General features: G+C 38.3%; 1 protein-coding gene across 1 annotated transcript in view; it reads right to left on the bottom strand.

The window, feature by feature from the left end:
* Nucleotides 1-406: 406 nt before the first annotated feature.
* LOC140237182 (inactive tyrosine-protein kinase transmembrane receptor ROR1-like) overlaps nucleotides 407-27,625 on the bottom strand; it is a 161,794-nt gene continuing 134,575 nt past the window's right edge. Inside the window, exons 6-13 of the mRNA XM_072317123.1 lie at nucleotides 27,200-27,230; nucleotides 26,329-26,630; nucleotides 14,986-15,016; nucleotides 13,694-14,109; nucleotides 11,068-11,162; nucleotides 10,271-10,421; nucleotides 2,788-2,987; nucleotides 407-2,353 (exon numbers count right to left, since the gene is read on the bottom strand). Of these exons, the coding sequence (XP_072173224.1) occupies nucleotides 1,217-2,353; nucleotides 2,788-2,987; nucleotides 10,271-10,421; nucleotides 11,068-11,162; nucleotides 13,694-14,109; nucleotides 14,986-15,016; nucleotides 26,329-26,630; nucleotides 27,200-27,230 (2,363 nt within the window). The 3' untranslated portion in view covers nucleotides 407-1,216. The remainder of the gene's footprint in view (nucleotides 2,354-2,787; nucleotides 2,988-10,270; nucleotides 10,422-11,067; nucleotides 11,163-13,693; nucleotides 14,110-14,985; nucleotides 15,017-26,328; nucleotides 26,631-27,199; nucleotides 27,231-27,625) is intronic.

The raw sequence follows: 27,625 nt of genomic DNA, 5'->3' as shown, positions 1-27,625 counted from the left end.
ACAACTAGTGACTTCACTATACAAAGCTCACATTTTCCTGTAAAGATTAGAACTCTGTCACTAACGAGGAATTGTGATCCCTGATATGGCCATCACGCAAGACACATCACCTAATAAGGAATACATACTGAGAATGGAAGATAAGTTAAAAAAAAAAAAATCTATGACAGTGGACACAAACTGCCAAGCATCACATTATGCTAACTACCACATGACAAGAACATATGCTAGGGAATATTGGACATGTTGTAGAATCACCATGCCATCTACACATTAGATGATTTAATTGGCGCTGGGTCTACGACACAAAGGCCAGTAATCTTTGGTGACCAACCTGAAGGAAATCCAACAAGATGTGTCTCGTGCAGGCAGCATGTTTATGAAAAACAAACTTGACATATGAAGTAAACTGGCTCTACAGTGGATAAGGGTTCGATCACTCTCACTATCTATGAACCACATTTGAATCAGAACTTCAGGGTTATAATCACAAGTAACAATGGCGACTTACATGGTAAAACTCAACTACTTAGGGGACAGATTAGGTGTAAAAATGATGAGGACGGAGTAAGCATCAAAAAATAAATTGACACAGCAGCCTTAAAAAGGGAAAGAAAATATCTTTGGTTAAATGTATATCTCAGCATAAAAAGATGACATATTAATCTCAGAAAACGTCTGACTGGACATGAGGCTATCATTTCAATTTTTCTGAACCATGCTTTGCTACTCAGCTTGTGTTCGACAATAAGTGATAAGTGACTTAGTATTTGTCTGGACACAGCCTCCTACTCAGCATCTCTCACATTGCATTGGCATCATTTAAAATCCAGATTTCAATCTATTGTTGTTTTTTTCTAACTCTTCCTGAAAACAATGTAAAATTTCTATTTGTCAAACTACAAAAAAATGAATAAAACTTGATGAGCTGTACACTGACATGAATTGTTGGCAAATACTTCAATCACCTTTCAGGTCACACTCTTTCTATAAGCAGAGCATGTTACTCACATGACATAACCTCAAACAGAAAGGCAATTATTCCTCTATATCAACATCTGAAGAATAAATAACACTTACGAATCAAGCCACCCTATGTCTGGCTGATACGTTGATGCAGATATCGAGTGACATGCGAATAGAAATATGAGTTACTGTTTGTGACAAGTACATTTCTTTACAAGTGCATATAATGAAGACTTGGCTAGGAGGGTTACTATACGGCTGTCTGTTCTGTTCTCTCCCCCTTTCCACCGGTTGATCTTGTGTGGTGTGAAGAGCTGGAAGTCTCTGACATGGCTTTATCTGGGAGGAGCCCCTTGGGTTGGGAGTGGCGACTGCCCCCAGACGACCCGTGGCTCTGACTGTGGCTCTTCTTGCCTTCTGAGCTGCAGTGTGTCTGGGCTGGGGAGTACAGGCCGCCATACTGGGGGCCAAAGTTTGCCGTCGGGTTCCCGTAAATGTTTCCGTTTTGCGTGTGCATGGGAACAGTGTCCAGGGCCCGGAGGCGGGAGCAGATGAGTTTGAAGGGCGGTCTGCGGCCCGGGATCTCGCTCCAACATTCCGTCATGAGGGCGTAGATGTACTGCGGACAGCCACTCGGGCAGGGAAGGATGTGCCTCGTACGGATCATCTCGATCACCTCATTGTTATTGTAGCCGTAGAACGGCTGCAACCCGTACGAGTAGATCTCCCATAAGACCACGCCAAAGGACCAGATGTCGCTCTCCACTGTGAAGCGACCAAACATGATGGCCTCCGGAGCCATCCATCGGATGGGGAGCACGGCCTGTGAAGGCATCCGGTAATAATCCCCAGAGTAGATGTCCCTGGCGAGACCAAAGTCTGTGATCTTTATCTGCAGTCCATCACCCACCATACAGTTTCTGGCTGCTAGATCTCGATGCACAAAGTGCCTGCTTGACAAATACTCCATCCCAGACACAATCTGGACGGCGATATTCAGAAAGTCGGACGCGTCAAGCGATGACTGCGTGTCCTCATCGCCGCTCCCGAAGCCGATGTCGGAGTTTGGCGAGTGCCGGACGAGGAACTCATGGAGGTCACCGTGAGGCAGGAACTCAAAGAGCATGCAGTTTGGCTTCTCCTTGAAACAGACACCAAGCAGTGTGATGATGTTGGGATGAGTTAGGGATGCCATCACACTGGTCTCGCGCTGGTAGTCACTCTGGAGGGCTGTGTTGGCATTTTCACTGAGGGTCTTGATGATGATGGGCGTGGTGCTGTACTGGTTGTTGAGACCCATGAGTTCACCTCGGTAAACCTTACCAAATGTCCCCTCCCCAAGGATCTCAGTAAACTTGATGGTTGATAGAGGGAATTCTTTCATCTGCTGAGAGACACAAAACACCATAAAAACCATGAAGCATCACGAGTGTAAATACAATACAGATAATCATTCATATCTTTGCAGCTAACTGCTTCCAAATATTTCCCATTTTTTTGAAAGAGATGAGTGGTATTACATTTAATCTGATGCTTTGGCATCATATCATGACCCTGAAGTTCCCTTTAATCTTTATTTTTTTGTCTTCACAGGATTTTTTTTAAACCAATACAAACAAATTCAATACTCAAAGATATTCTAGCTCAAGATCATTACAAACGCAACATGAGCCTTGTATCATATATTCTAGTTGTCAAAAATGAATGTGGTGCTACTAAGGATAAATCTTCATCCCTTGAAAACATCCATCGTAATGGTTTCCAAATTTCTGCTTATTGGATCATGAAGAAGACAATGAACAAGTCCTGACCGAGACTAACCTGAGACTTTTGTTGTAATGCCTCCATCTCACAAGGTCTGGCCCGGCCAGCCACCCTGCCGTATCGCTGAGACTTGGTCTGACGCCAGCATATACACACACAGCCACAAATCAGCAGGATGACAACAATCACAGTTACTGCTGGGACTATGATGTAAAGTACTGTGGGCTTACTAACCACTCCAATCCCATTCAGTTCATCTGCACAAAAAGAAGAAAAGTCGGGGGTAAGAAAAAAAAATCCATTACATCAAAACATAACAGATTCATGGATTTAACTATTAAAAATAACCTTTTTTTTGTAGACACTAAATGGACAGAATCATTTGAACACCATCCTATTCTTCAGAAAAAAATACAGCACTTACCACAAAAATATGTGAAAATTTATGACATAAAGACAAGATGTGCTGTATGCAAGACTAGCAGCTACAGTGTTGTGAGTCACATAAACTGGACACTTTCTATTGAGGAATGGAATGAATGTAAATAGATGGATAGATAGATAGATAGATAGATAGATAGATAGATAGATAGATAGATAGATAGATAGAAAGATAGATAGATAGATAGATAGATAGATAGATAGGGGCAAGTCCAAGATATCGCGCACCTTACGTATGGGACATTCAGAGATTTCAAACCTCTGAAAAGTAATGAAGGAGCACTTGGATTTTATTGTTTATCATCAGGAGGACTGGTATCCTTGAGAAGAATATTGTGTTTAAGTTTGGTGTCATTTGACCTTGGGTTGATTATTTTATTAAGAAAAATATGCCAACTTACGTATGGGACCAGAGAAAAACTGGATTTTTCAAAATAAAGTTTGAACTGAAAATTCTCTGAAAGTACCTTACTGATCAAGTTCTGTTTGGAAGTGAAGAAAGGTACAATACTGAAGTATCTTTCAGCAAAGTTTCACTGCAAAAGAATAAAGCATATTTTCATGAAGTTGGTTTAATTAACGAAAGTACACCTTACGTATGGGACATGGCTCAACTTACGTATGGGACATTTGTCTTTAGTGCACAAATGCATTCATGGGAATGACTTTAAATTTCCCCATAGTGTCATATTCAGTTCCACAAATCATGCTACAACATGTAACAAATGAAATAGACTTCTAAGTGGGTACTTTCCCGGTTCAGGTACCCAGCAAAAGCTAAAATAAAACAAATAAAAGTAATTACCAATTTACAATTAAATGTCTTAGTTTGGATTCCGTCATGCATTAACACTGTCCTCATGATGTCTACACATGCAGATATAGTATACTGACACTCTATTTCTAGCCCATTTGTAATTACTCTAGTCAATATTTTTTCATCAAATGAAAAAAAAAATGAGCAAATTCTAGCTTGTGACCTTGATATAGCATACATGTACATGTACAATAACTAATTTGTAGTCTTGATAATTTCAACTTTAGAATCAAATGTCATGTACAATGTATTTGCAGATACAGTTTGAAGTGGGTACTTTCAGTAGCTCTAGGCTTACCTTGCAAGTTGTCTAAGTTTTTATAAAGCTTTATAATTGTTTGAAATGCAGCACAAAACACAACAACAAGAGTACTTCATTTTGCTCTGTAATCATGTTTTGCCATGTGAATTTTAGCTGAACTGCAATATCAATCAAATTTTAATGAAAGTTTTAGATTTTAAGGAGATAGAAGAATGTATGTACCAATGCTGTTTCTGTTTTTTTTTTTTCAAATTGCTTGGCTTCGTGTCTATGAAACCAAAGACGACAAAATTTGTGCTACTTTGTACATACATACATGCTTGTGTAGTGATACAGGAAAGATTATCATTTGCACATTCAAATCTAAATTTGAAACACTTAAGTAACTCACTGATCTGCAAATTACAATTTTGAATAAATTCTAATAACCTCATTTGATCATACACTACCAGATTGCAGTGTATGTTGATAATTGTGTAGATGTGGGGTACAAAGTAAGTATGAGTTGATGAAGGTGTCTCAGAGCACATCTGTCTCTTCAAACACAAAATAGAAAAGAAAATTGAATTTCCTATTTGTTTGTGTAATTTGTGTTTTTAGCACTCCAACCACAGAACCAGTATTGATATTGTGGTTTATAGCAAATGTAAACTATAGTCTTCATTTTACAGGATTTTCAGAAATCATGTTCATGACCTTGATAAGTCATGACATATTCTGAGGGTGAACAGTTGAAATATTAACAATCATATCAAAATAAAAAGTACAAGTGTACTCTCATAGGGTTTTTCCTTTGCTATCAACTCAAGTAATGACAAAGTTACCTGCTCACACCTTAAGTGATTTTTCTTTTCAGTAAGACCTATAATGTTGTCATTGATGCGCGCCATAAGCACAATTGTTTTGATTTCGCTTTTGAGGCTGTACAACCTGTGGTACATGCTGAACAGTGTACTGCACCTAAAATGACACTCAGAGAATCCCATTCTTGGACAAAGTCATTTTGTAGAGAGGTAAAGTTGAAAATGATAACTGAATTAAGAAAATGTCCAATATCAAAATGTTAACGGGGAATGTTAATTCAAGACCAGCTGCACAGCCTGTAATGAAAATAAGAAATTACAAGTATAAATGAATATTCTTTATTTTCCTTTCTTAATCATAGAATGACTCAATAATGCTGTTCTTACACTCTCCCTGAGGTCATCTGAGTAGGAGAGGCAGATATATAGACATATTCTTCAGAGTAGGTGCAAAGATAACCATTAACCAAACAAATGTAAGGACATATAGCATCCATGTCAAAAGGCGGTTTTCCCATTCACTTTGCATGTAATGTCCCATACGTAAGGCATTTGTCCCATACGTAAGCAAACTTTAATTAGTTATAAGATGAAGGACTAATTAAATTTCCTCATTTAGTTTTGCTAATCTGGAGTTGAAATGAATAAATTAGAACTTCCTAAAGTATGATTGGTCAATGTTACAAATCTTCAGAAAAAACTTAAAAAAACATACTCAAATCCTTACGTATGGGACACTATGTTCTGGGAAAGTGCATAATTTGCATAATTAATGTGCTGACCTTGTCTTACCAATTGCAGATTATACTAACTCATACAGGGGTCATGTCCATAAAGGAACTAGGTCAAGGACAAATTCAACTGATTTTAGATGAATATTTATAATTTGTCCCATACGTAAGGTTTGTTTTTGATTTATGCAAATCAAGGCCATATTTCTTGCATAAATTTGCATAATTCAATATTTTCTTTGCTGGAAACATATGATTTAACTCTTTGGCTACAAGATGATATCAATAACTTTTTGATAAAATCAAGATGAATTTTGAGCATCTGAGGGGACATTATCTTGGACTTGCCCATAGATAGATAGATAGATAGAAAGAGAGAGAGAGAGAGAGCATAAACAATATGTGGGTTGGCTATTGGATTACAACATATTGAAACAAGTACTGATGTCAAAATTAAAAGCAACATACTCAAAACAGTGGAAAACATTACCCTCCCACTGCTGTCATTATTCCCAATCACCAGCTGAAGCAAAGATATAATGTTAAGACTGCTTCACTGATATCTATCATTCATCTCACGCTGGTACAAAGATGAAGACTAAAGTAGTGATGAAAATATCGCATCTCAGTGAGATGCAGATAACGTCAGCCCAGTCTTGCCACAACAAGAGGCAGTAAAATCAGATATCTGCAGCTAAAATGAGCAGTTTCCATGTTGCAGCATTTGATACGACAAAAGCTTTCAGAGAAAACAATCAGCCCTTCTACATTTCAGCATCAGACGCCAAGAGTAACGTGATACGTCACAGACGACATGCTTCTTAGTCTCCTTGTTCTCCTGATGAAAACCAGGTCATGTTCCTCTTTTGGTGTTAGGAGTACAATGGGATTCTCTGGTGTCTGCAATGATGCCATGACACATGGTATCAAATTTGGTTTGGTGAGACTTCAAGGTCTGTCTTCTTTAGGACCAATGCACTGATGGGGACGGGGAGGAGACAGATGTTGGAGAGAAGAGATTTAGGATGGGATGTAGTCCGTCTCCATGGTTACCGGGAGGAAACCAGAGATCGGATGATGGGATATCAGCCAATCCTCTGGAACTCGACCGCTGAGGTATTTCCTTAACTGTGGTATTCACAAGGTCTGCAGAACTTACTGCCATCTGACACGAGTGCAAGAAACAACACATACAAGAAATGCTTTTCACTACATTGTATTTGCAATGTTTTGATTCCCATCACAAATAAACAGGAGATGTGAGGTAACTAGGGCAGGTTTGGATTATCAAAAGATCTCTCATCCCTATCATATTACATGTTCCATCCAAAAAATTCAGAGCCCTCTTATCAGATTTTGATTTCAACTACAATATTTGCGATTGATCTTATACAACTGTACATCTTGGTCAAAGGTTGCATCACATTAAAAATCTTAGTCATAGCATTTCACATAAGTCTACGTCTACAAAACTCAAGCAGATGTACTGGTTCCTTGCAGTTCTTTGGAGATGGAGTGTTGATTTGCAAGGGAATGTATCATCGCTTCCTTCCTTACAGTGCAAATCTGCACAATCCATCCACAGAAATCCTAAAGACCAAAAGCATTGCCTAGCAAACATAAACCTTATGAATTAAATGACTGTATTGAAAGAAGTGGAACATTCCAGCAGTGAATACTATAGATACCAGTATACACTTGATTTTCCTCAGGAAGAAACACATCTTCTTGAGGCTTCAAGTTTTACACCAGATACATTCCAAAGCGTCACCAGGTATTTAACACATGACAGAAAACGAACAAATTTCTTCAACAACCATTTCTGCCTTGGAGAACTTTCAAGCAAGTCATGTAAGATTTCTTGGTATATTTGTTTATTTCAAGATGTGGCAACTGAAACCTCATACCTAAATCGGTACTAGAATATTAAATTGAAAAGTGACCTTCTATTTTGCCAACAACTGTACACTTAACTTTTTAATAACAAGTAATCCCAATGTTATTCTGATATCATCACAAGTTTCTATGACTGGCATGTTAAATGCAACCCCCTGAAATCTCCCTTTTTGGTTTTCGGCAGTAAGATAATTGGAAAGCTCTGTGACATCCGACCTTTTGAACTTGACCCATCCCATGACCCCCTGATGATGTATCCAATCAGAAGCCCTCGTTAATCACAAGCCATGCTGTCATTTGACCCCTCCCTTAGGAAAGCTATCAGTCTTGCCATCAGATATGGCACACTACCCAAGCAGACTTCACCATGCCTGAAATCTCTCCCCCAGTCCCGTGGGATTCTATTCGCTATTCTCAGGAGGCGGAAGGCTCTTTGGCTGGCCCTGGACCAAATATTTGAGAGTACCTACATATGTACATGTATGTCCTTTGTCCCTTTCTACTCCTTGCCTGAACATTATTTTGCCATACCAGGCTTGACCTTGGCTGCTAAAAACTCTCCCTCCTGTACAAGAAGGGGTCCCAGAATCCTCATAAAGTAGGTATATTTGATAATAAATAAATGGATAGACATATCCCTCTTTAAATAGATCTGCTCTTGGGACACCCTCATCACCTGACCAATCACATGACCATCTTCCTTTGGCTGAATGCCAATTTACAGATCATCCAGAAAAGACCATGTGATTTGAGGTAAGACTTCCTCCGGTGTTTTCATAAATGCCACGCATTCATGACATATTCCTATCTCCAAGCACCCTTCGCTGCTTTAATATCAATCTATAAAGCAGCAATGCGTCAAAGCATGACTATAGACTAGCTGATCATCACTGTATTTACCTTTTATTTACTGATCACTTTCATCTAATCTGTGTCTATATTTTGCAGTTGTAATGTGATTGAGCAGACTCACACCTCTGAGCAAAATGCCATTTAGTTTTCCAAATTCTGATAAAGAAACAAATTATGAAGCCAAAATTGCTGATTACATACTATGTTCTGTTTCAATAAACTCTTCTAGAACCCCAAAGCAGCAATCTTAAACATTGTGCTCCATATTTTGGACAGAAAATGAATGATTTAGGAAGCAAGTCATGCCATTGATTCACTGATTAAAAGATGAAGTAGGATTAAATTGTACTGCCCATGGAGCTTTTGATAAGAAATTTGTCTCAATATGAATTAATGTGAAAAGACTGTGTCTCACAACAAAATATGAATTGTACGTACCAGCAATGCAATAATATAAAACTGTCTGAACTGCAAGAAACTGACAGAACAACCTCTTTGCTCTGTAGAATGTGAACACATACACATATGTCATCATGAAATAATTCTTCTTAACCTGTCACTTCAAAAAAAAAAATCTGAAGCTTAAAATATTGATTTCCCCATAAATACTGTAAAAGTGGAAACTCTCACAAGAATAAATTTTTCACTCTCAGCCACGTAAGATGAATTTTGCATGCTTTTACTAAGAAGTTGAATAATTTGTGTGCTTTTCTTTTCATGAAAAAAGTTTCTTCACCACAAAAACGTCCAATTTCACAGTAGTACTTCAGAAATCAGCTCTGTAGTGATTCTTTTGTGTGTGTGAGAGAGAAAAGAATCTCCATCATCATTACACTGTGACATAAGCTACAAAACAAGGGAAGTATAAGACATGACATTTTCAATATTTTTCAAAGTTCTTGAGAGAAAAGAGAAAGGAGAAGTAATGTACTATCAATTTTCTTCCAGACAAAGAAGTCTGTCTCAGAATCTCTCCCTGCTGCTTCCATGAAAACTAAATACCGGAATGAGAGTTCTCTTCTCTCTCTCTTGGCAACACAAACAACGCCAGTAGATGCTTTCCAGCCTCCGGGATCCTCACTCCAGATCCAAAGTTCAAGTTTTTCCAGTCTGTAGCTACTAAGCGGCTCTAATTGACCATAAATTCATCCCTCCCCGAGGACGCGAACCCGTCCTCGACTCACCCAAATTCACCCATTCCTGATGGAAGTACAGACAGACACTCTGGTATGTTCTGCGGCAAGCCAAACACTCGTAACTCACTTCTTTCTCTCTCCCTTTGTCCGGGCTGAACACAGCTCGTCTGACATCTATTTCGGTTCATGACGACAAATGTATTTAATGAGTCTCTCGTCGCAATCTGTTTGTTCAATCATAGGCCACTTTCCCTATATCTTCTGACCCACATTTTCATCAATTTACGATGTCCTGCCCTGTTTTAAGGTCACGGACTTCAATAAAACCATTGAACAGTTGCTCCCAGTACAAGTCACTTCAATACAAAGACAAGGACAAAGGAGTGTTTCCTTTATGTAAACTACTGCTGTAGCATGAAGTTATTGATTTTGATTGATATGTAGAACAGAGAGAAAAATCTACTCAAAAAACCACTAAAATGAAGATTGTTAACTTTTTCTCACACATATATATCACTGGACTTATAGCCAGCTTTGAAAGACTAATGTAAAAATGGTAAATTAGCGCCCTCTACTGTCAATACATGGCCACTCTTACTCACCGCACTTTGGTATGTCACATCTCTCGGCCCGTATTTCTGGATTCATGGTGAAGCACCAGGGCTTGTCGTGGCCGTTGCCAGGGTTACGGCAAAAGTTGTGTCCTCCAGCCAGCTCTCGGTAGTGTGACGGCCAAAGTGCGTGCTTGTGAGGCTAGGAAGGAGAAAAACATGGACGTCTTGTGGTGAATTGGAAGAACAATCACTGATCATACAAGATATGTTACAATTTAAATCCTAATCACACTGGGACTCCATGTTCAGAGTGAATACATATGTTGCTATGCTGCAACTCTGCATGAAATTAAAAGAAGTGAAATCAAGGGAAAAATAGATACACACAATCACTCAAGGGTTCATTAGAATTTATATAATCTGCAATTAATACAGGCTTTATTTGTAGGATATATAGTGGAGTCACACACAGAACTATATGAACACCCACCTAAAAAAAAACTAAAGGAGCAATACCGTAGAACGAGGAATGTTCGTGTGCATTTTAATTTCGCTCGCGAGAGCCAAGATTCGAGAAATCAAAATGCACACGAAAGTTCTTTCCTACATTATATGTATTGAATGTTAGAGGCAACTCGCGAAAATTTTATGCCACGAAAAAAGCTGTTGGCTCCAATTTGCAAAAATTTCATGCCGCGAAAATGTTGTGTTTTACAGTATATGATCATGCTAACCTAATAATGTATAGAGGAGAGATAACCTTGATTAAAGTGACAAGTGAGTCATTTTGTTTGGTATCAGTTAATACCGCAGTGATTGTAAACACAGGAACAGTTTCTACCCACCTCCTGTTTGTCCCATGCCTGACACACTGCCCCTGATGAGCTGCGACTAACACGCCCTCTGTAGTCCTCTCCTGTACCATTGTAGCAGTGTGAGTCTGTGTAGCACATGGGAAGGGTTGTAGAGAGATAGATAGATAGATTGATTGATTGATTCAAAGATAAATAGATGGACAGATGAAGGGCAAGATAGATTCATAGAGATATAAACAGATAACAAACATGAAACTAAAATGAAAGAATAAGTAAGACAGCAGATTGCATTTAAATAAGTTTTCAAGTTTTATGAAAACATGAATGGCGCCAACATGAGTTGAGGATGAAAGATAGTCTAAAACACTTCACTACCACATTCTTATTATCTTATGATCGACAAGAGGATAATGTGCATATCTTTGCAATTTTTCTAGGCCAAACTGTAACAATAGACATTGATAATTAATATGAAAGATTAGCATCGGACTCACAAATTCATGAAAATGAAAACCTCATGAAAAATATGCTTTATACAGTCATTCAAACTTGTTTGTAATGCAAAACAAAGCTCTGTACTGGAGCTCTCCCCAAAGCCACTACTGAGACCCATGTCTAGTGATTAGAGCACTGGATTTTTTAGTTAATTCCTTCATTCTAAGTACAAGTTTGCATAACCTCCAACTTAACATGGAATAAGAATTATTTGTCCGTTGTTTGTGTTTGTATGTACACTGTATGTTAGCAGGTACGATGGCCAATGTCACTCAGTGGGTCCTGCAGTCTTGCTTGTCTCAAAACCCTTTTCTTTTGAGAACAAAGTTTGTCTCATTATGGCACACACAAAATTCACTATGAGTGGAACCTGGATTTAAGCCATCATCACCACAATAGGTTAAACAAAATGGAAAGATTATTTTTTCAAATAAACGTTAGTCATCTACACAACAAATCTCTTCAAAATGTCATTAAAATCCATATCACTCCACCCTGATCTGGATCTGGCTATAAAATACCATCATTCACATATAAACATGCTTGTAAATCCGACCAAGAAAACAAAAGAAATATAGCAAATAAAATCATCAATAAAAATGTCTACCTTTCAAAAAAGAAGGTTGTGCATAATAGCCACAGATAACACAGCTATGATAAATCATATAGACTCATCCTTATTCAGAATGATGGGTAGCCTACAGTTTCAGCTCCTTAACAGAAAGCAAACATCAAACCTATTGCAGCCTAATTATGAAACGTACATCTGTTTCGGGCCCTAATGAGAGATTAATTGTCGTTGACATAATTTCGGAACAAAAAAAAGCCCTCGGCCTGCCATCAATCAAGGGAAAAAATTTGTCCTCTTTACATCTACTGAGAACACAGGTCAATGTCAAACCTCCTTATGACTATAAAAGCACAGGCTACCATATACAGCTGGGATATTTACAGCGAGCAAATAGGAGGTAGGACAACTTGAATGAAAGACAAACACAAGTGTGGACTTGTTAATGGGAAATTAATGGTGGTGATCCAAACAATGACTACCCTTTGAGCTTTAAATTTGATATCAAGCTCTGATTTTTCCCTCTTTCTTCTCTACCCCAATTTGCATATACAAGCTTGTCGAGTGTGCAACAGGTAGTCCCATTCAGTGTAATCAGTGTCAGCATGTAGGTAATGTTTGCTCTGGCTCTGACCCCGTGCCAATCTAGACCAGATTGGGGTCAGTGTGACTAATAAGCTAACAATCTCTACCTATCATAATTTCAACAAGGTTCTGGTAAACAGGGACACTCAAATCATATCAAACATTAATCTTAATACATCATGCGCTCTCCTTTGTGACTTTCAGTCTATCTCCTGTATCATCTAAATTTTTTATTTCTAAATGACATGTCAATATGATTCAAATTTATGAAATTCTTCCAAGTTGTTGTTTCTTTTTTTTTGCAACTGATTGACAAATTGTCCTACACTGATGTAAATAAGCACTGACTTAAATGCAGGAAAAAGGAAAATGTTAGTGAGTGTTTTCTGGTAAATTTTTCCGAACAAATCCTCCTACAAATGTATTTATTTTACACTGTAAAAGAGTACAGCACCATTTCACTTTAAAAAAAAAAGAAATCTATTCTCATATGCAGTATATCAGGCTTGAAATTGTCAATTTTTTTTTTGGACAGTAGCTTTAACAACAAGCTTTTGGTACAATGTGGAACAAATTTCACTAGATACACCAATGCATAACACTGGAAAAAAAAAGTGTAACATTGTGACAATTAGGAGTGATATGAGACATGAAATAATCACTTCACTGTACTATTCATCTGTCTTCAGAATTGAAGCTCATTTACACTAAAATGAAGGCACTGTCCTGTAATTTAAGACTTACCTTTCCCCTACAGAAGAAAGGCTAGATTATTTTTATTTTCTTACTGGTACAAGGCAGCCAATCACTCAACACATCAAAGGCACCAACTTCATTTGAAAGTCATCAAAACTAATTTAAAAGAATTGTAGCTGACTGTGAATCTCATACTCCACATCTACACTAATGACAAGAACTCTCCCATTCTTTTATCCATTTCAGATGAACGGTATCACCCTCCATCACATTCTATCCCAATCTGTCTAGAATCAGTTCCCCAGTACTTACCAGTGATGGCCTCCACATTAGACAGCCCCACCCGGTTACAGTTGGCACTGGCGTTGGACCCCACCGGCGGCAGCCTGGAGCAGTCCGGGAGGATGACCCTCGGGTACTCCTTGGCGATCTGGTACTCCTCCTTGCAGATGTCCTGCTCCAGGATCTCGCACTCGTCGCGGCAGAGCTCCCGACTGCGTGGCTCCGGACTCGTCTCGTCGCAGAACGGGAAGGCGAAGAAGCAGAGGGATGGGATGGCGTACTCCCGGCATGACTTGGTCAGGTGATGGGCGATGAGCACGAAGGCCTGTGTTAGCTGCTCCTCGATGTCTCGCTGCTCCAGGAAGTCCGTCACGTAGATGGAGTGGTTGGCGATGAAGTTTGAGCACGTCATGCCTCCGTACTTCTGGCAGTAGCCCTGGGACGGACTGCAGAGTCATTGAACAATGGAAATTAACAAGACTTTGATAGCAATCTAGATTGTAAATGCGGGTATGATAATTCAAGTCTAGTTCATATTGCTATGCTTCATTCATCATGTAATATTAAAATTAACTAGAAGGCAGATTTGATATCATCTGGACATGCAAGCATATGTATGTTTTTGTTCAGTATCCCATATTTATGACATGAGCACTTGAAACCTAAACATAGTTGTGAAGAATAAAGGCAGAGACTCCAACTCTCCCGTTTTCGACGGGAGATCTCACGCCGAAAACCCATTTTTGCAAAATCTCCCGTTCTCCCGTTTGAGATTTAATTTCTCCCGCCCTGGCTCTTTGTCTCCCATTGGAAGGGATTTCTTACTTATTTCTATCGTATGTTGAAAAAATAAGCCTTAGATAGCACAAGAGAGCATCTAGAACCCTAGGAATTTCGCGCTTCGCACACATCAAGTTGGAGTTTCCCGTTTGCTAGGGGTTTCAGGCGGGAGAATCTCCAGATCAGAAGGTGCTTTGGGTTGGAGTCTCTGTAAAGGCCAGCACTAATTATGGGTTGATGAAATCATTGAAGACTTTTTGATTACTGAATGTGCCATATATTTTGGCCTGTTGTTAATTTCCCAAACATCAGTCCATTTGCTCAATTTGCAAAAATACAATCACCCTGAAACAGACTGGGTATAAAGTACAAGTATGCGGTTCAGAATTCAACACAGAGCAGAGTTATATGACGATACAATGATAACACAAAAATTTTGAATATATCTGTCCTAACAGAATAAATGAAATTAGAAATTGAGCATGCACATAGCCATTTTAAACCTCACAAAAGTTTCATATATGGAAAACTGCTGTACTTACATTGATGACACTGTGTTCGTTGTTTCACTAGCTGTAAAAGAAATCAGAACAAAACAAACAATCAAGGTAAATTGGACATGAAATGAAAAATCAGATGTGAAGTAGTCCAGCCAAACTGACATTGCTAGGTTATTATTTTTTTTTTCTCTCCCATAAAATATCTGCCTATCATCAAGCACTGTGGTGTCAAATTCCACTATGAATAAACTCAGAGTACAATTCTTTCCATGAGTTCACAACAGATGGGTGGGAAAGAGCCCCTTTGCAAGATTCAAAATTTTCTCATTTTTGTGCTTCTCAAAATGAATCCATTCTTCATGCATTCTACCAGTCTCCTTTATCACAGCAAGGGAAAAAAGAAAAAAAGAATAATAAGCGAAAGAAGAAAAGCCGACAAGGATTATTGGATGGTAAACACAGGTAGGATTCTCTGGTTTCAAGAAACGCAAATACATCAGGGCTTGAAAAGTGTTATTTGCACGGATAAAATGTTTGTATTTTTGGTGAATGCGCCTCACAGAAGGAGCTGTGAAATTGGGGACAAACATTGACAGGCCTGGACTGGCCACTGATATGAATGCCAAGTACCAGGATGGTGACCCTGTTCACATTGCTCCTAACTTCTAGTAACTGAGGATACCATATCATGCTCTTCTCATATGGATGTGCTACCGGTAAGTTGGAAAAGACAAAGTGACGGTGATCCATAGCTGCCAGAGCATTCCCACAACAAAATCAGGGAGATGTCCAAAAGTAGACACTTGCATTTCAAAATTAATTCCCATATTGGAAAGATATTTCTGTCCTCTTGTTAGGATATAAAAATATTTAAAAATTTTTTAGGACACTTGTTGTAGAATCAAGGAAGACTTGACAGCCCTGGTTATGTAGTATTCATACTTGAAAGGCCTAGATGATCCAACACATTTTGCTTTGAGAGTTTTTAAGCCATGAAGTAATTTCCATGAGATAGTGATAGTAGCACATCAACTTACAAAATTATGAATTTGATTGACACACACCATCAGATAAATATTTCTCATAAATTTTGCACACTTCTTGCTGGGGGAGATATGCTCTGTAAGTCAGTATTTTTACTTGTGGATCATCTGATATTCTACATTTTGTCATCAATGTTAATTATACTTGAAAATGATGGTCATTCTGAAAACATGAAACTTTGTTTTTGATTAAATGACACTGCACTTTCCTTTAGTATCTCCTCGACAACAGTTTTCATGTGATGACGAGAAAATAACTTCATTGAGGGACACCCTAACACATGATACGACCTCAGAGTCCCCCTAACTCAACCTGCTTTTAAAGTGACATTATCTCTCATGATTAATAAACAATGACACACCCATCAAACTTTAGTCTTGCCATACCAGACCAGCATACCTTGGTCAGATGCTTTACCAGTCTCTGTTTACCTCATCAAGATATCACTTTCTCTCGTGTAGCTGAGTCTGTGAGGAAGGCATCCTCTGCACAGCCAATCTTTAAAGGTCTTATATTCCTTTTGCTAATGTCATAAAATTTTGCATGGTTGAAGAATACTGTCTCCCAACATTGTGTATGAAATATTACGCTAATACACGCTGGGGATTTTTAGAAAGAAATGAACAAATAACCACATGTCATTCTAGAATATGCTCCCCTTTTGTATCAAGAATAACAGTTGGATTTTTTTTTTTCAAGGTCCGAATAAATTTACTGGAATTCTGCAGTATTTTTTTCCCCGCCATCATAAAGATGTTTCAAGTTTTATCATTTTGAGGAAAGGTCTGAATTACCAACCTCTACACTATACCAGCTTATGAAAGGAATCTACTTTTCAAGGTTGCAAAAGGGATATATGAACTTTATCTCTACAAGAGTCCAATACTCCCTCTCTCCCTGGGCACACTAACTGAGACTAAGGATTGAAGTCAATTCTGCACCTCATTACTTTCCAATTGCTCCACATTCTTCAGCCACTTTGCAGCGCAGCAAATGTATCACCTGTTAAGACCTCAACAAAAACCCAAACCCACATCATTCTCATCCAATCCCAACTCCATGATGCAGCAGCAAATTTGCCAATTTGCAACCGGTGACAGTTTGCTCACAAATTTCCCCTTAACACAACAAGCAGTCGACTGTGATGCACAGACAGGAGTCCTCCAGAATGCGTCCACATCAACCCGACCTAAATATTTTACTCCGAACAGAGATTGGATGTGCCCTGGCCCTGTTTTCCTATAATGCAGCACTCATATGGCCTCTGAATGATTCCTCCAGTGGTCTCATTATTGCGCAAAGTAACCAGAACATCCAGGTTTCCTTACGACTGGTTGATGGGGCTGAGAATTGATTTCCCACTGGTTTCTGATCCGATATATTATTTCCCCGCAATGTGAAAAAGTTACCTCTGGAAAAGTACCTCTTGCATGCAGGGAGAGGAAAAAAAAAATGAGGTCGACTGAAGAACACTGTTCTGTTTGTGTTTTGTCCTCTTTTTTTTGAACATGCTGAAAAACCCAGAATTTCCAAAGTCATTTACACTGTATGAAATGTATGACACTTCTCTTTATTTCCTTCCATATTAGTTGCATACGACCAAGATTTGTTTATATGTTTGCAAGAGTGTTGTAATATTTCTACAGGATGGCTATGAAATTTGTTACAACTCTCATTAAGGTCCCTCCTGTCCTGATGATATGTTCAGATGTATGAAGAAATATAAATCAGGATTTCAAGTAGAAAGCTCCTATAAAGAAATCTATACCTTTACATCCATGAGAAAAAGAAAAACAACATGATCACAACTATCTTTGCTTGAACTAAATCGCCAACGAAATTGAATGAGATTATCTATAAATATGTACACATATATATAAAAAATAATCTGTAAAATAACCGCCTCTCAGTTTTGTGTTTCCTTTAAAAGCAATGTGAACACATACCAAACAGGCTGTAGAGGTACATGATAAGTTTATGGTGTAGCTGTACGTGGTAGACTTGGAAATGTTGTGCATGCTTTCTTCACTGAGCTGCACATCACATGCTGACTGTGTGAACATATGATTGTTTCTCTTTGACCACATCACAGTCTGGCAGTAAAAAAAATCCTTTGTAAGTGTGAACAGGTCTGCTGTGCAGGGGGAAACTTCTCAAGCTCCATTCTGTCAATTGACTCAGCTGTCATGCTGTTTATTCATCTCAGCTGCCGACTGCAACCAATACTCTGACAAATAAAGTTTCTCTCCCCTTTTTCCCTTAAATAGTCTACACCATTAACACTTCCATCCCATTTCACTTCACTCTCCCAAACCACTCCTAATTTCTACCTTCTCCCTAACAGTTTCTTCCTCTCTGTCAGTCCTCCGCCTTTCTTTCTCATATTCTTTTCTCATCTTCTTCTCAGACACATTTTCCTACTGTCTTCCTCCTCAGAGGGTTATGATCTGTGGTATTATCCATACTAGTTTCTTCATTTCGCTTGAATCAGAATTTCATCTTAAACATGAATGTGTGAAAATCAGTGTATTTTTCTTTCATTGTGATTTCAAGCATACAATCGACGTCGAGGACGACAAAGAGAAATTAATTAGATAGATGCATAATGCATTTTTGTGCGTGACGTCAGAGCCGAGCGTTTTAATATTCACCGATCCTGCGCTGGACTCTTGCCTTTCTCGATCGTCCATCTTTTAGCTTGCAGAGACAGTGGGGATACTAAAGTCAAAAAGATGATGGCGTGCAGCGAAATCTCTGTCATATTCCGGCGGACGCGCACGCACGCACACAATGTACTCTCGGGTACGGTATGCCAGCTGTGTGTGGCCAGCGCCTGTGTATGTATTGACGATGGTTACACGAAACACTATTTGCGTGCGCGTGATATGGACACTCATTATGGTACAATACACGGCGTGGTCATTGTTAGTACAAGGGCATTTACGTACAGCGACGTTCGCCATTGGCGTGCCCAAATGAAAACAACGAATGCTGTTATTTTATTGTATTTTGCACAACTGCAGGATACTATGCAGCTCAGGTACGTCATTTAGTTTACTCTCAAGTCGGGTATCATTGTGCTCAGACTGTTCAGGACGGCTAAATATAAAATTGTCCTTGCCGATCGTACCCTTCCATATCAGAGTACACGCGCCGCTGTTCATTCATTTACTACATGGCTGCTGTAAACATGAATATTCATGAGACGAGCGGACGCGGGGGAAACCCTCGCTTTGCTGACCGCCAATTTTTGAAGTTACAAGTGGACATCAAATGTGTGGTTCTATGGTGCATCAAACCAAGTTTTGGTGATAAAAATAAAAAAGAGGGAGCAAATGACGACAAAAATATTCTTCTTTCTCCCATCACGTGGGAAAAGAAATATGAAAGAAAAAATACGAGGCCCTGAGACTCATGGATTCCCACGGGTGACACTTATTAAACCTAATGACTATGATCTCCCCCTCCCAAAATATAACAATGATGATTATAATGATAATATAATAATAATAATAATGATAATAATAGTGATAGTTATAATTCTGATAATAACAATAATGATGATAATAATGATGATAATGTACAGTCTGAAGCAGAAGAAGGACATTAATGATTATGATAATAATGATAATAAAAATGTACAGTCTGAAGCAGATAAACTGGTGGTTCTATGATCTATCAAACCAAGGTTTGGTGATAAAAACAAAAAGAGGAGAGCAAATGAAAACGAAAATATTTTATTTCTCTTAGCACAATAGTAACAAAAACACAAGTAGTCCTACTCAGCACAAGATTACGTATGTTAGTGCAGTGAAGCAGTTTGGGACAGTTTGCGCAGGACTGTCTCCAGAAAAGCCTTTTATCAAGAGCAGAAAAATGGGGGAAACAGATTTTTACAATTCTTAACAATTAACATTTCCGCCTCCCTTGGTTGATCATCCCTATATTATGACTCTACTCTCTCCTCTCCCCTAAATAATGATAATAATGTTAGTAATAATAATAATGATAATAACAATAACATTAATACACTGAAATAGGCCAATGCAAATGAATGGGGAGGGAGTGCTATGATCCATAACTTAAGATTGGGCGGAAGAGACACAAACAGGTACTGGATTGTTTTGATGTTTAAAATGAAATAGCAATGATAATGAAGCTATTTGAAACGTCTATCAGTCGTAGAGTATAACCTTGACATGACGGAAAAAAAAAAGATATTCACTATCCTTGACCGATGAACTTTTTTCCTTAATTTCCTTGATTCATCCCCATGTAAATGAATAATATAAAATAATAATAAAATCGAATGACTCTCCCCTCTCACAAAATAATAATAATAATAATAATAATAATAATAATAATAATAATAATAATAATAATAATAATAATAATAATAATAATAATGCTGATTATTATGATAATAAAAACAATGACCAGTATCAATGAGATAAACGGATGGTTCTAGATCCATCAAACCAAGTTTTGATTATGAAAACAGAAATGAGGGAGCAAATGAAGACGACAATATTCTCTGTGTATTTCTTCTCTCATAACGTGGTTCAAGAAATATTAAAGGAAAAATACGAAATCCTGAGACCCGAGGATTCCCACGGGTGCCTAATACTTATAAAACCTAATGACTATGATCCCCCCTCCCCAAATAACAATAATAATTATAATAGAAATATAACAATTGGGGCCTAATAAGAAAAATAATATAATAATAATGATGATGTTTAGTCTGAAGCAGATAAACGGATGGTTCTATGATCTTTCGAACCAAGTTTTGGTGATTAAAAACAAAAAGGAGGGAGCAATTGAAGACGATCAAAAATATTATATTTTTCTCTCATAACGTGGGAAAAGAAATAGGAATGAAAGCAAAAAAAAAAATGCTAGGCCTTGAGACCAGCCATGGATTCCCTCAGGTGCCTGCATGGATGCAAGAGCAGGGGGTATAATTAATATCAAAGTCATATAGTGTCAATAGTATCTCCCCATTCCGACGGGAAGAATCTGTGGGCAGAACTTCCGGAGAATCTCAGAAGCGTTTTTGGTAATTTTTCCCTGAATGTTTGTTTTGGGGTTTTGTTTTGTTTTTTGTTTGTTTTGTTTTTTGTTGTTGTTGTTGTTGTTGTTCTGCGGGAATGGAAATGTGTGTGTGTGTGATGGGGGTCGTGGTGGTCATGGGTAGAAGAGATCGAGCACACGTAACGAACGAATGAGATTTTTTTTTTATTTCATCAATAAAAATGTGCAAAATCGTATCTATGAGAAAAAAAAAATAAACCTCTCAGACCCGTGGATTTCCACGGGTGCTGCTAGTGTATTCTATACTTTTCTAAAGATCTTCTAATCTGACTAGCCAGGGATAAGCAATATATTGGCATGACTCCTCCGCCAGCACATTTTCATCTATCAAAAAATTATGGATTGGTCTTAACTGTTGCAAAATATTCATAATCCTCACTAAATAGCATAAGAACTGAGGAAGTAGATAAAATCAATGAAAGAAACGAAATCACTCTTCAGGGATTCCTTTATCTTTCATGGTGTTCCTCCCCCTCCTCCCGTTTTCCCTCTTCTCTGATTTGTCTTACTGGTTAAGGTGAATCTACACACCCTGATATCTCTGAAAGTATCAAATGAACTTTCGCTGAAAGCAGAAATCTCTCACATTAAAGGGATGGTATAGTTTTGGTTGAGATGGGAAATTCTGATTTCAATTCTTTGCGGTATAATTAGAAACCCCCTATGAAATATCAAAGGGCATACAATTCTAAGAGGCATTACGTTTATTTGATGAAAATCAGTTTTGAAATGAATGAGACATCCAAAAACAAAGTAAAGTAAAGGTGGGCTCCACCTTCTATTAGGACCTCTTTGTTTATGGATATCTCAGCCATTTCAAAACCGGTTTTCATCAAATAAACTTTGAATACCTCTTAGAATTGTACGTTTTTTAATATTTCACTAGTGGTTTCTAAATATCTTGCAAAAAGTTAAAATCTGAATCCCCCATCTCAACCAAAAATATACCACTCCTTTAAAGGCAGGATCACAGTAGAACACTTTGAATCACATGTCGTGCAACTATTCATAATTTGGAAACAGAATACGAACCCTCCCGAGTTTGAAACGTACAATGCATCTTTAAACCTCAGAGATGAAATATGATATTTTTGTCTCTATTTTCATATTCTTTCTCCTCTTTTTTCACCATTTTGTAATTACTACCACGCAGCGGCATATAATGGCTGGTCTCTATTCTCACCGGCAGTGTGCTGTTGTATATGTTAGGGAGTGATTATTTGGCCAGAAGTGTGACACTGGCTGCCCGTATTTGATGAGCTGCCTGGGGTCACCTGCCAAATATTTATTCACATTGAGAACTTGGTGGGGACTGAAGGAGAAATGTTTGATGGGGGAGATTCAGAGAACAAGAGATGAAGAAAGGAATAGAAGGAAGAATGAGAAATTGAATGAGTTAAGTATGATATCATGTTACCCACTGAATTTTGAAAGGGACTCTTACACAGACAGATTTAGTTGCATGGTATATTTTGGAGAGAGAGAAAAAAAATGAAATGTATACCTAATTTTATCCTCATGTTTAGTGAGAAACCATGGAAGTATGAGCAAAATTAATTCACTCTGCATTAACTATATGTCAGGCAAACCCAAGTGTATGATTACTTCTGTGATGGATGGGAGAGGGATAGAGTCTATCTCACTTCTTGTCATATCTTATACTGGATTAACTTTACACCAAAAAAAAAAAAAAAGCTACACAGCCATGTCTACTTCTCACACTATGCTTCATGTCCTTGGAATCAGCTCCCTGCTGAAGTCTGAAATGCCACCTCCCTTCAAACAATATTGTTAGAGCATACATATCTCACTTGGGGTAGATTTGGGTCACTTTGATACCCTATATTATGTAAAGGGTATCATCCTATTTCAAATAATAAGAATTTGTGTATCATTATCATTGAAGACTTTATTTTGCATTTTACACACAGCATTGATATTGTTTTTATAATGTGATGTATAACAGGATGTCCTTGATTTGCTACTTTGTGAATTTTGAATTCAATGTTGTACTTTGTAATTTTGTTGCAGGACCCCAAGAATAACAGAGTATACACCACTGATGGGGCTACCCTGAATACTGAATAATAATAATCAGTGGCGGATCCAGAGAGGGCACAGTGAGCAGAAAACAAGAGAAATAAAAAGAAAAAATGGGGTGGGGAGGGGGGCATGTGTGCCCCCTTTAATTTTGCAAAGGCGCCTCCCCTTTATGGAATCCCAGGATCCGCCCCTTATAATGATAATAATTGCATCTTTTCCTTGCCACTTACAGACCTCTTCAGTTTGAGTGCTGTCTTGTATGTTAATGTCTATTTCAGCCGTAACTGGGGGGCTTTAGTATGCCTAACAATAGTTGATTTATGCACTGACATTGCAATGCACCTGACTCACTTCATTCTCCGCTGAATCATCTTTTCTTCCTAATTTGGAAGCCCCCCCCCCCCCCCCCCCCAGTTATGGCAGACATAAGTTACAGTAATTTCAAACCAAATGGGTCTTCACAGACCTTTGGGATTGAAACAAACATTTGGATCTCTTTTAGGTTAAAGAATGTGAATCTATTAGTTATTCCTGTTCTACTTGATCCATATTGCTTTGTGTGTGCATTCATCTGTCCAATATGGTGACTGCATGGTAACACAAAAGCAACCGTTATACCAATAGCAGTCATTAGATCAGAGTTTGGAAGTTACACCTTTAAAAGTTTTAAATTTACACCTCTGGAAAGAATAGTAACAATCACAAAACAAAGAAGGAAGGAAAGAAAGAAAGAAAGAAAGAAAGAAAGAAAAAAAGGAAAAAAAAAAAAACTTTATCCTGTGCAAACAGAGCCATGGGAACTATAAACCAACCTGAGTTTCCACATATCAAGACTTTCCGTTGATTTATCTCAGTTTCTCGGAAGAACGATAAAATAGCGTCAATAAAAGATGATGGCATAATAACTCCTTGTCATAAGTCCATTCTCTGGTGGGTAGCAAAGAAGGGATCTAGCTACCTCCCCCAACAAGGGTATACCACCATATCTCTCTTGTCTGATCAGCATGGAACCAAAGAATGAGACAGATATCAGGCTCCAAACACCAATTAGCAGCCCTCTACTTGACTTGAGTCATGTCAAGCTCTAGGAGGTATCACAGAGGATGTACACCACCTGTGTCCTAGCACAGCCTGAACTTTGACTTTGAAAGCTTGCTGTTTGGACACAATACTTTTTGGCCCATCATCACAGTTAAAGACGAGCGATACCCAAATATGATACTGTAAAACACAATATTTTTGCGAATTGGAGCCGATGGCCTTTTACGTGGCAGGAAATTTTCGCGAGTTGCCTCTAACATTCAGTTCATAGTGTAGACAAGAAGTTTCACATGCATTTTAATTTCGCAAATCTTGGCTCTCGCGAAATTCACGAAATTGAAATGCATGTGAACATTCCTTGTTTTACAGTATTGTGTGGATTGAGTTAATGTAGCAATATAAGCAGAGTACATCAGTTAAAGGTCCTGTTTACCTTTGGGAGCAGTGATTTTAAAAAAGTCCAAGATATCACTTTTGATGCATATGTGTAGGCCAGTTGTATAATAAAACATCCTACCACATAAAATTTTTGCAGCAAAGCCTAAGATATAAGGAGATAACACTTTTTTTTCTCATTTAACCATAACTGTGGATGGTTTAGTCTGGAAACATTTTTTATTATAATCATTGTTCACATTTTGTATATTTAACAATATTCAACATTGATTATATTGGTTCAAATTTTTACATTGGTTGTTTCTATCCCTAATTCACATTTTAGAACTATTTTGAAGCACTAATGCTGGGTTTTTGTTTCATCTGCAAATGGTAAATTATGCCTTTCAGTTCGAGGAAAGTCAGTCAATTTCTTCTACATTTACAAATTTTCACAGTTTTGGTGCTGCAATCACTGGATGAATAGACTAAAACAATTTGTGGTGTCGCTGCAGGACATTGATGTGAAGAAAGTATAAACAGAATTCCAAACAACTTCATGTTTTATGAAAAGTGCACTTTTCCTCAACCTGTTTCTGACATATTATATTGAGGATAATGTTCCCCCTGCTTTACTTTTCCTCAACCTGTTTTTGACATATATTAAGGATAATATTCCCCCTGCTTTCTGGAAGGGGTATGTTAGGTGCTCTTTCATTATGCTAGAAAATTAGAATATGTTGGATTCTCTTTATATTTTTCTCTATATCGTTGTCCTGCAATTGACATCACAAATGGTTGTAGTCATCTCATCGAGAAATGGCGGCATCAAAATTATGAAAATTCATAATTTTTGAACAGATTGCCTGATTTTCCTAGAACTTCACTGATATGTTATGCTAATATTGCTATAGTTACTCAATCTGCATATATTATAATTGGGTAGTATTCCCCTTTAAGATCTCTTACTGTACGAGCTGAAATTTTTGCGTACAGATATTTTCGCGAATTGCTACTAGGAGAACATTTTCACGTGTTGTTAATTTCACGGTTGCGAGGTCTAACTGTGCTTATCTGTTCGCACGTTGTTATTTTTGCGTGTTGTTATTTTCGCGGTTCAAAGGCGATTCGCGAAATTCGCGAAAATAATACCACCGCGAAAATTTCAGCTCGTACAGTACTTCAGCATTTATATCACAGCAGTGGAGAAAAAATGAAATGTCAGCTTCCTCAAAGCCAGTCTCTCACCTGTTATACCTAACTACATTAACCCGTTAAGGATGGACTGATTTTGCCACAACAAACATTTCCCATAGACACCTGCCTGAGTATACTTGGAACTCTTCCTCAATGGATTAAGACACCTGCCTAAGAATGACAAGCTGCCTCATACTCTGACAAAATTAAGACTTAACAACATTCGGTGAATATATGAACATGACACTTTTATCAATATCAGACTACATGCAAAATGCAAAATTTGATGAAGGTTATGTTTTACATCTGTCAAGACACATTGATGTTCCCAACTAGAACTGTAAGTTTTTCTCTCAATTTCATCTTTGTCATCTATCCGTTGATAATGTCCAAAGCTCTCAAATTTGGAGTAGGCCTATTTCCCTCATAATTTTTACTATGTAAACTTGCACTTGTAAATCTACAAATCAATTCTGATGGCAAGTTCATATCAATCTGGATAAAATGACATGGCATAATTTATGTACACTGCCACCAACGATTACTGAAAATCTCGCAATGGAAAGTCGTTTGGTGATTGTCAAGACTCACCAATCCTAACAAACAGTATTCCAGTGGTTGAGCGAATCCCAGCTTCATTCTGTGCCTCGCACTTGTAGTAGCCAATGTCCGTGGTGTCAACATTGCGGATGGTCATCTTGGAGCCCCATTCATATTCCCTGGTGGTGATCCTGCGGTCTCTGCGCTGCTCCGTGAGGAGGGCATCATTCTTGTACCACCGGTAGTGGGGCGTCGGCTCGCCCACGATGCGGCATCGGAGGATGGCCTTGTCACCGGTCCGCAGACCGGTCTCATTGTTCATGCTGCGCTCTTTCGCTATGTAGTATCGAGTCCTGGGGACAAACATAAATGTAAATCACATCTTTTGCCGCATGTACTGTGAAAGCACTATCCAAACTTGTACTTATTGGGCTGAATTCATGAAGGTGGCACAGTTGAAACCATGGTTTAAACCATGGACAATTTGTATGGAGTGCCAAGTGTCGCATGGCCTATTTCGTTACGAAATCAGTCATTTCGTCAGCGAAATGTGGTTTAAACCATGGTTTCAATATTGTACCACCTTCGTGAATTCGGGCCATTGTGTGTTTGCCTTCGAACAAGAGGAGCGTCAGGCATAAATTACCTACTTCTGACAGCAAAGTGATAACGAATCTTAAATTAGGTATGGTGATAGTAGAAAAATACACACATTCAAAACAACATCCTTTTGACCGAGGCATGGAATAATACCGATGTTGTTTACTACCATGTACAATCAATAACAACAGTCACATGAAACATATACATTAACCTCATCAAATTTATAAACAGATTTATCTGTTACCAAGCTATAGCTTGATTGACCATACAAACACTGTTTAATATCACATAGGAAATACATTCAAATAATTTCACTTACGTTGGTACACCAAATGGAGACAGCGTCGCAGCTGGAAACAAGAGAAAAACAGTAATATCAATTAATGAAAAGGGTAAAATAATATGTGGCAGTACGAAGACATTGGGCAGGAGTATGAATTACAACTGACCTGTAAGCTGTTTTACACAACAATAGTTTTCACTGGTAGCTTGTAGGCATGGCGTGAATCATGGCTCCTCTGGGGGGTTGCCTCCCTCTCCGCCCAAATGGACTGTTGATGAGACGGTGTCACCTTCTTATTAGCTATTGAGTCATGACCAAGAGCGTTCTCTCCCAACCCGCCATGGCGTGTGAAAGAAGACTCCACACTTTTCTTTTCCAAATTTTTTTGGGGGGCCGGCTAATTTCGGCGGAGATTCGGGGCCACGGAGTGACTGCAAGGTTGGGCGTCGCATTACAGTTTGG

Source organism: Diadema setosum, chromosome 13 (genome assembly GCF_964275005.1).
Source record: "Diadema setosum chromosome 13, eeDiaSeto1, whole genome shotgun sequence".
NCBI classification, from domain to species: Eukaryota; Metazoa; Echinodermata; class Echinoidea; order Diadematoida; family Diadematidae; genus Diadema; species Diadema setosum.
The sequence above is the reverse complement of the archived record's forward strand: the minus strand, read 5'-3'. Positions and strand labels throughout refer to the sequence as shown.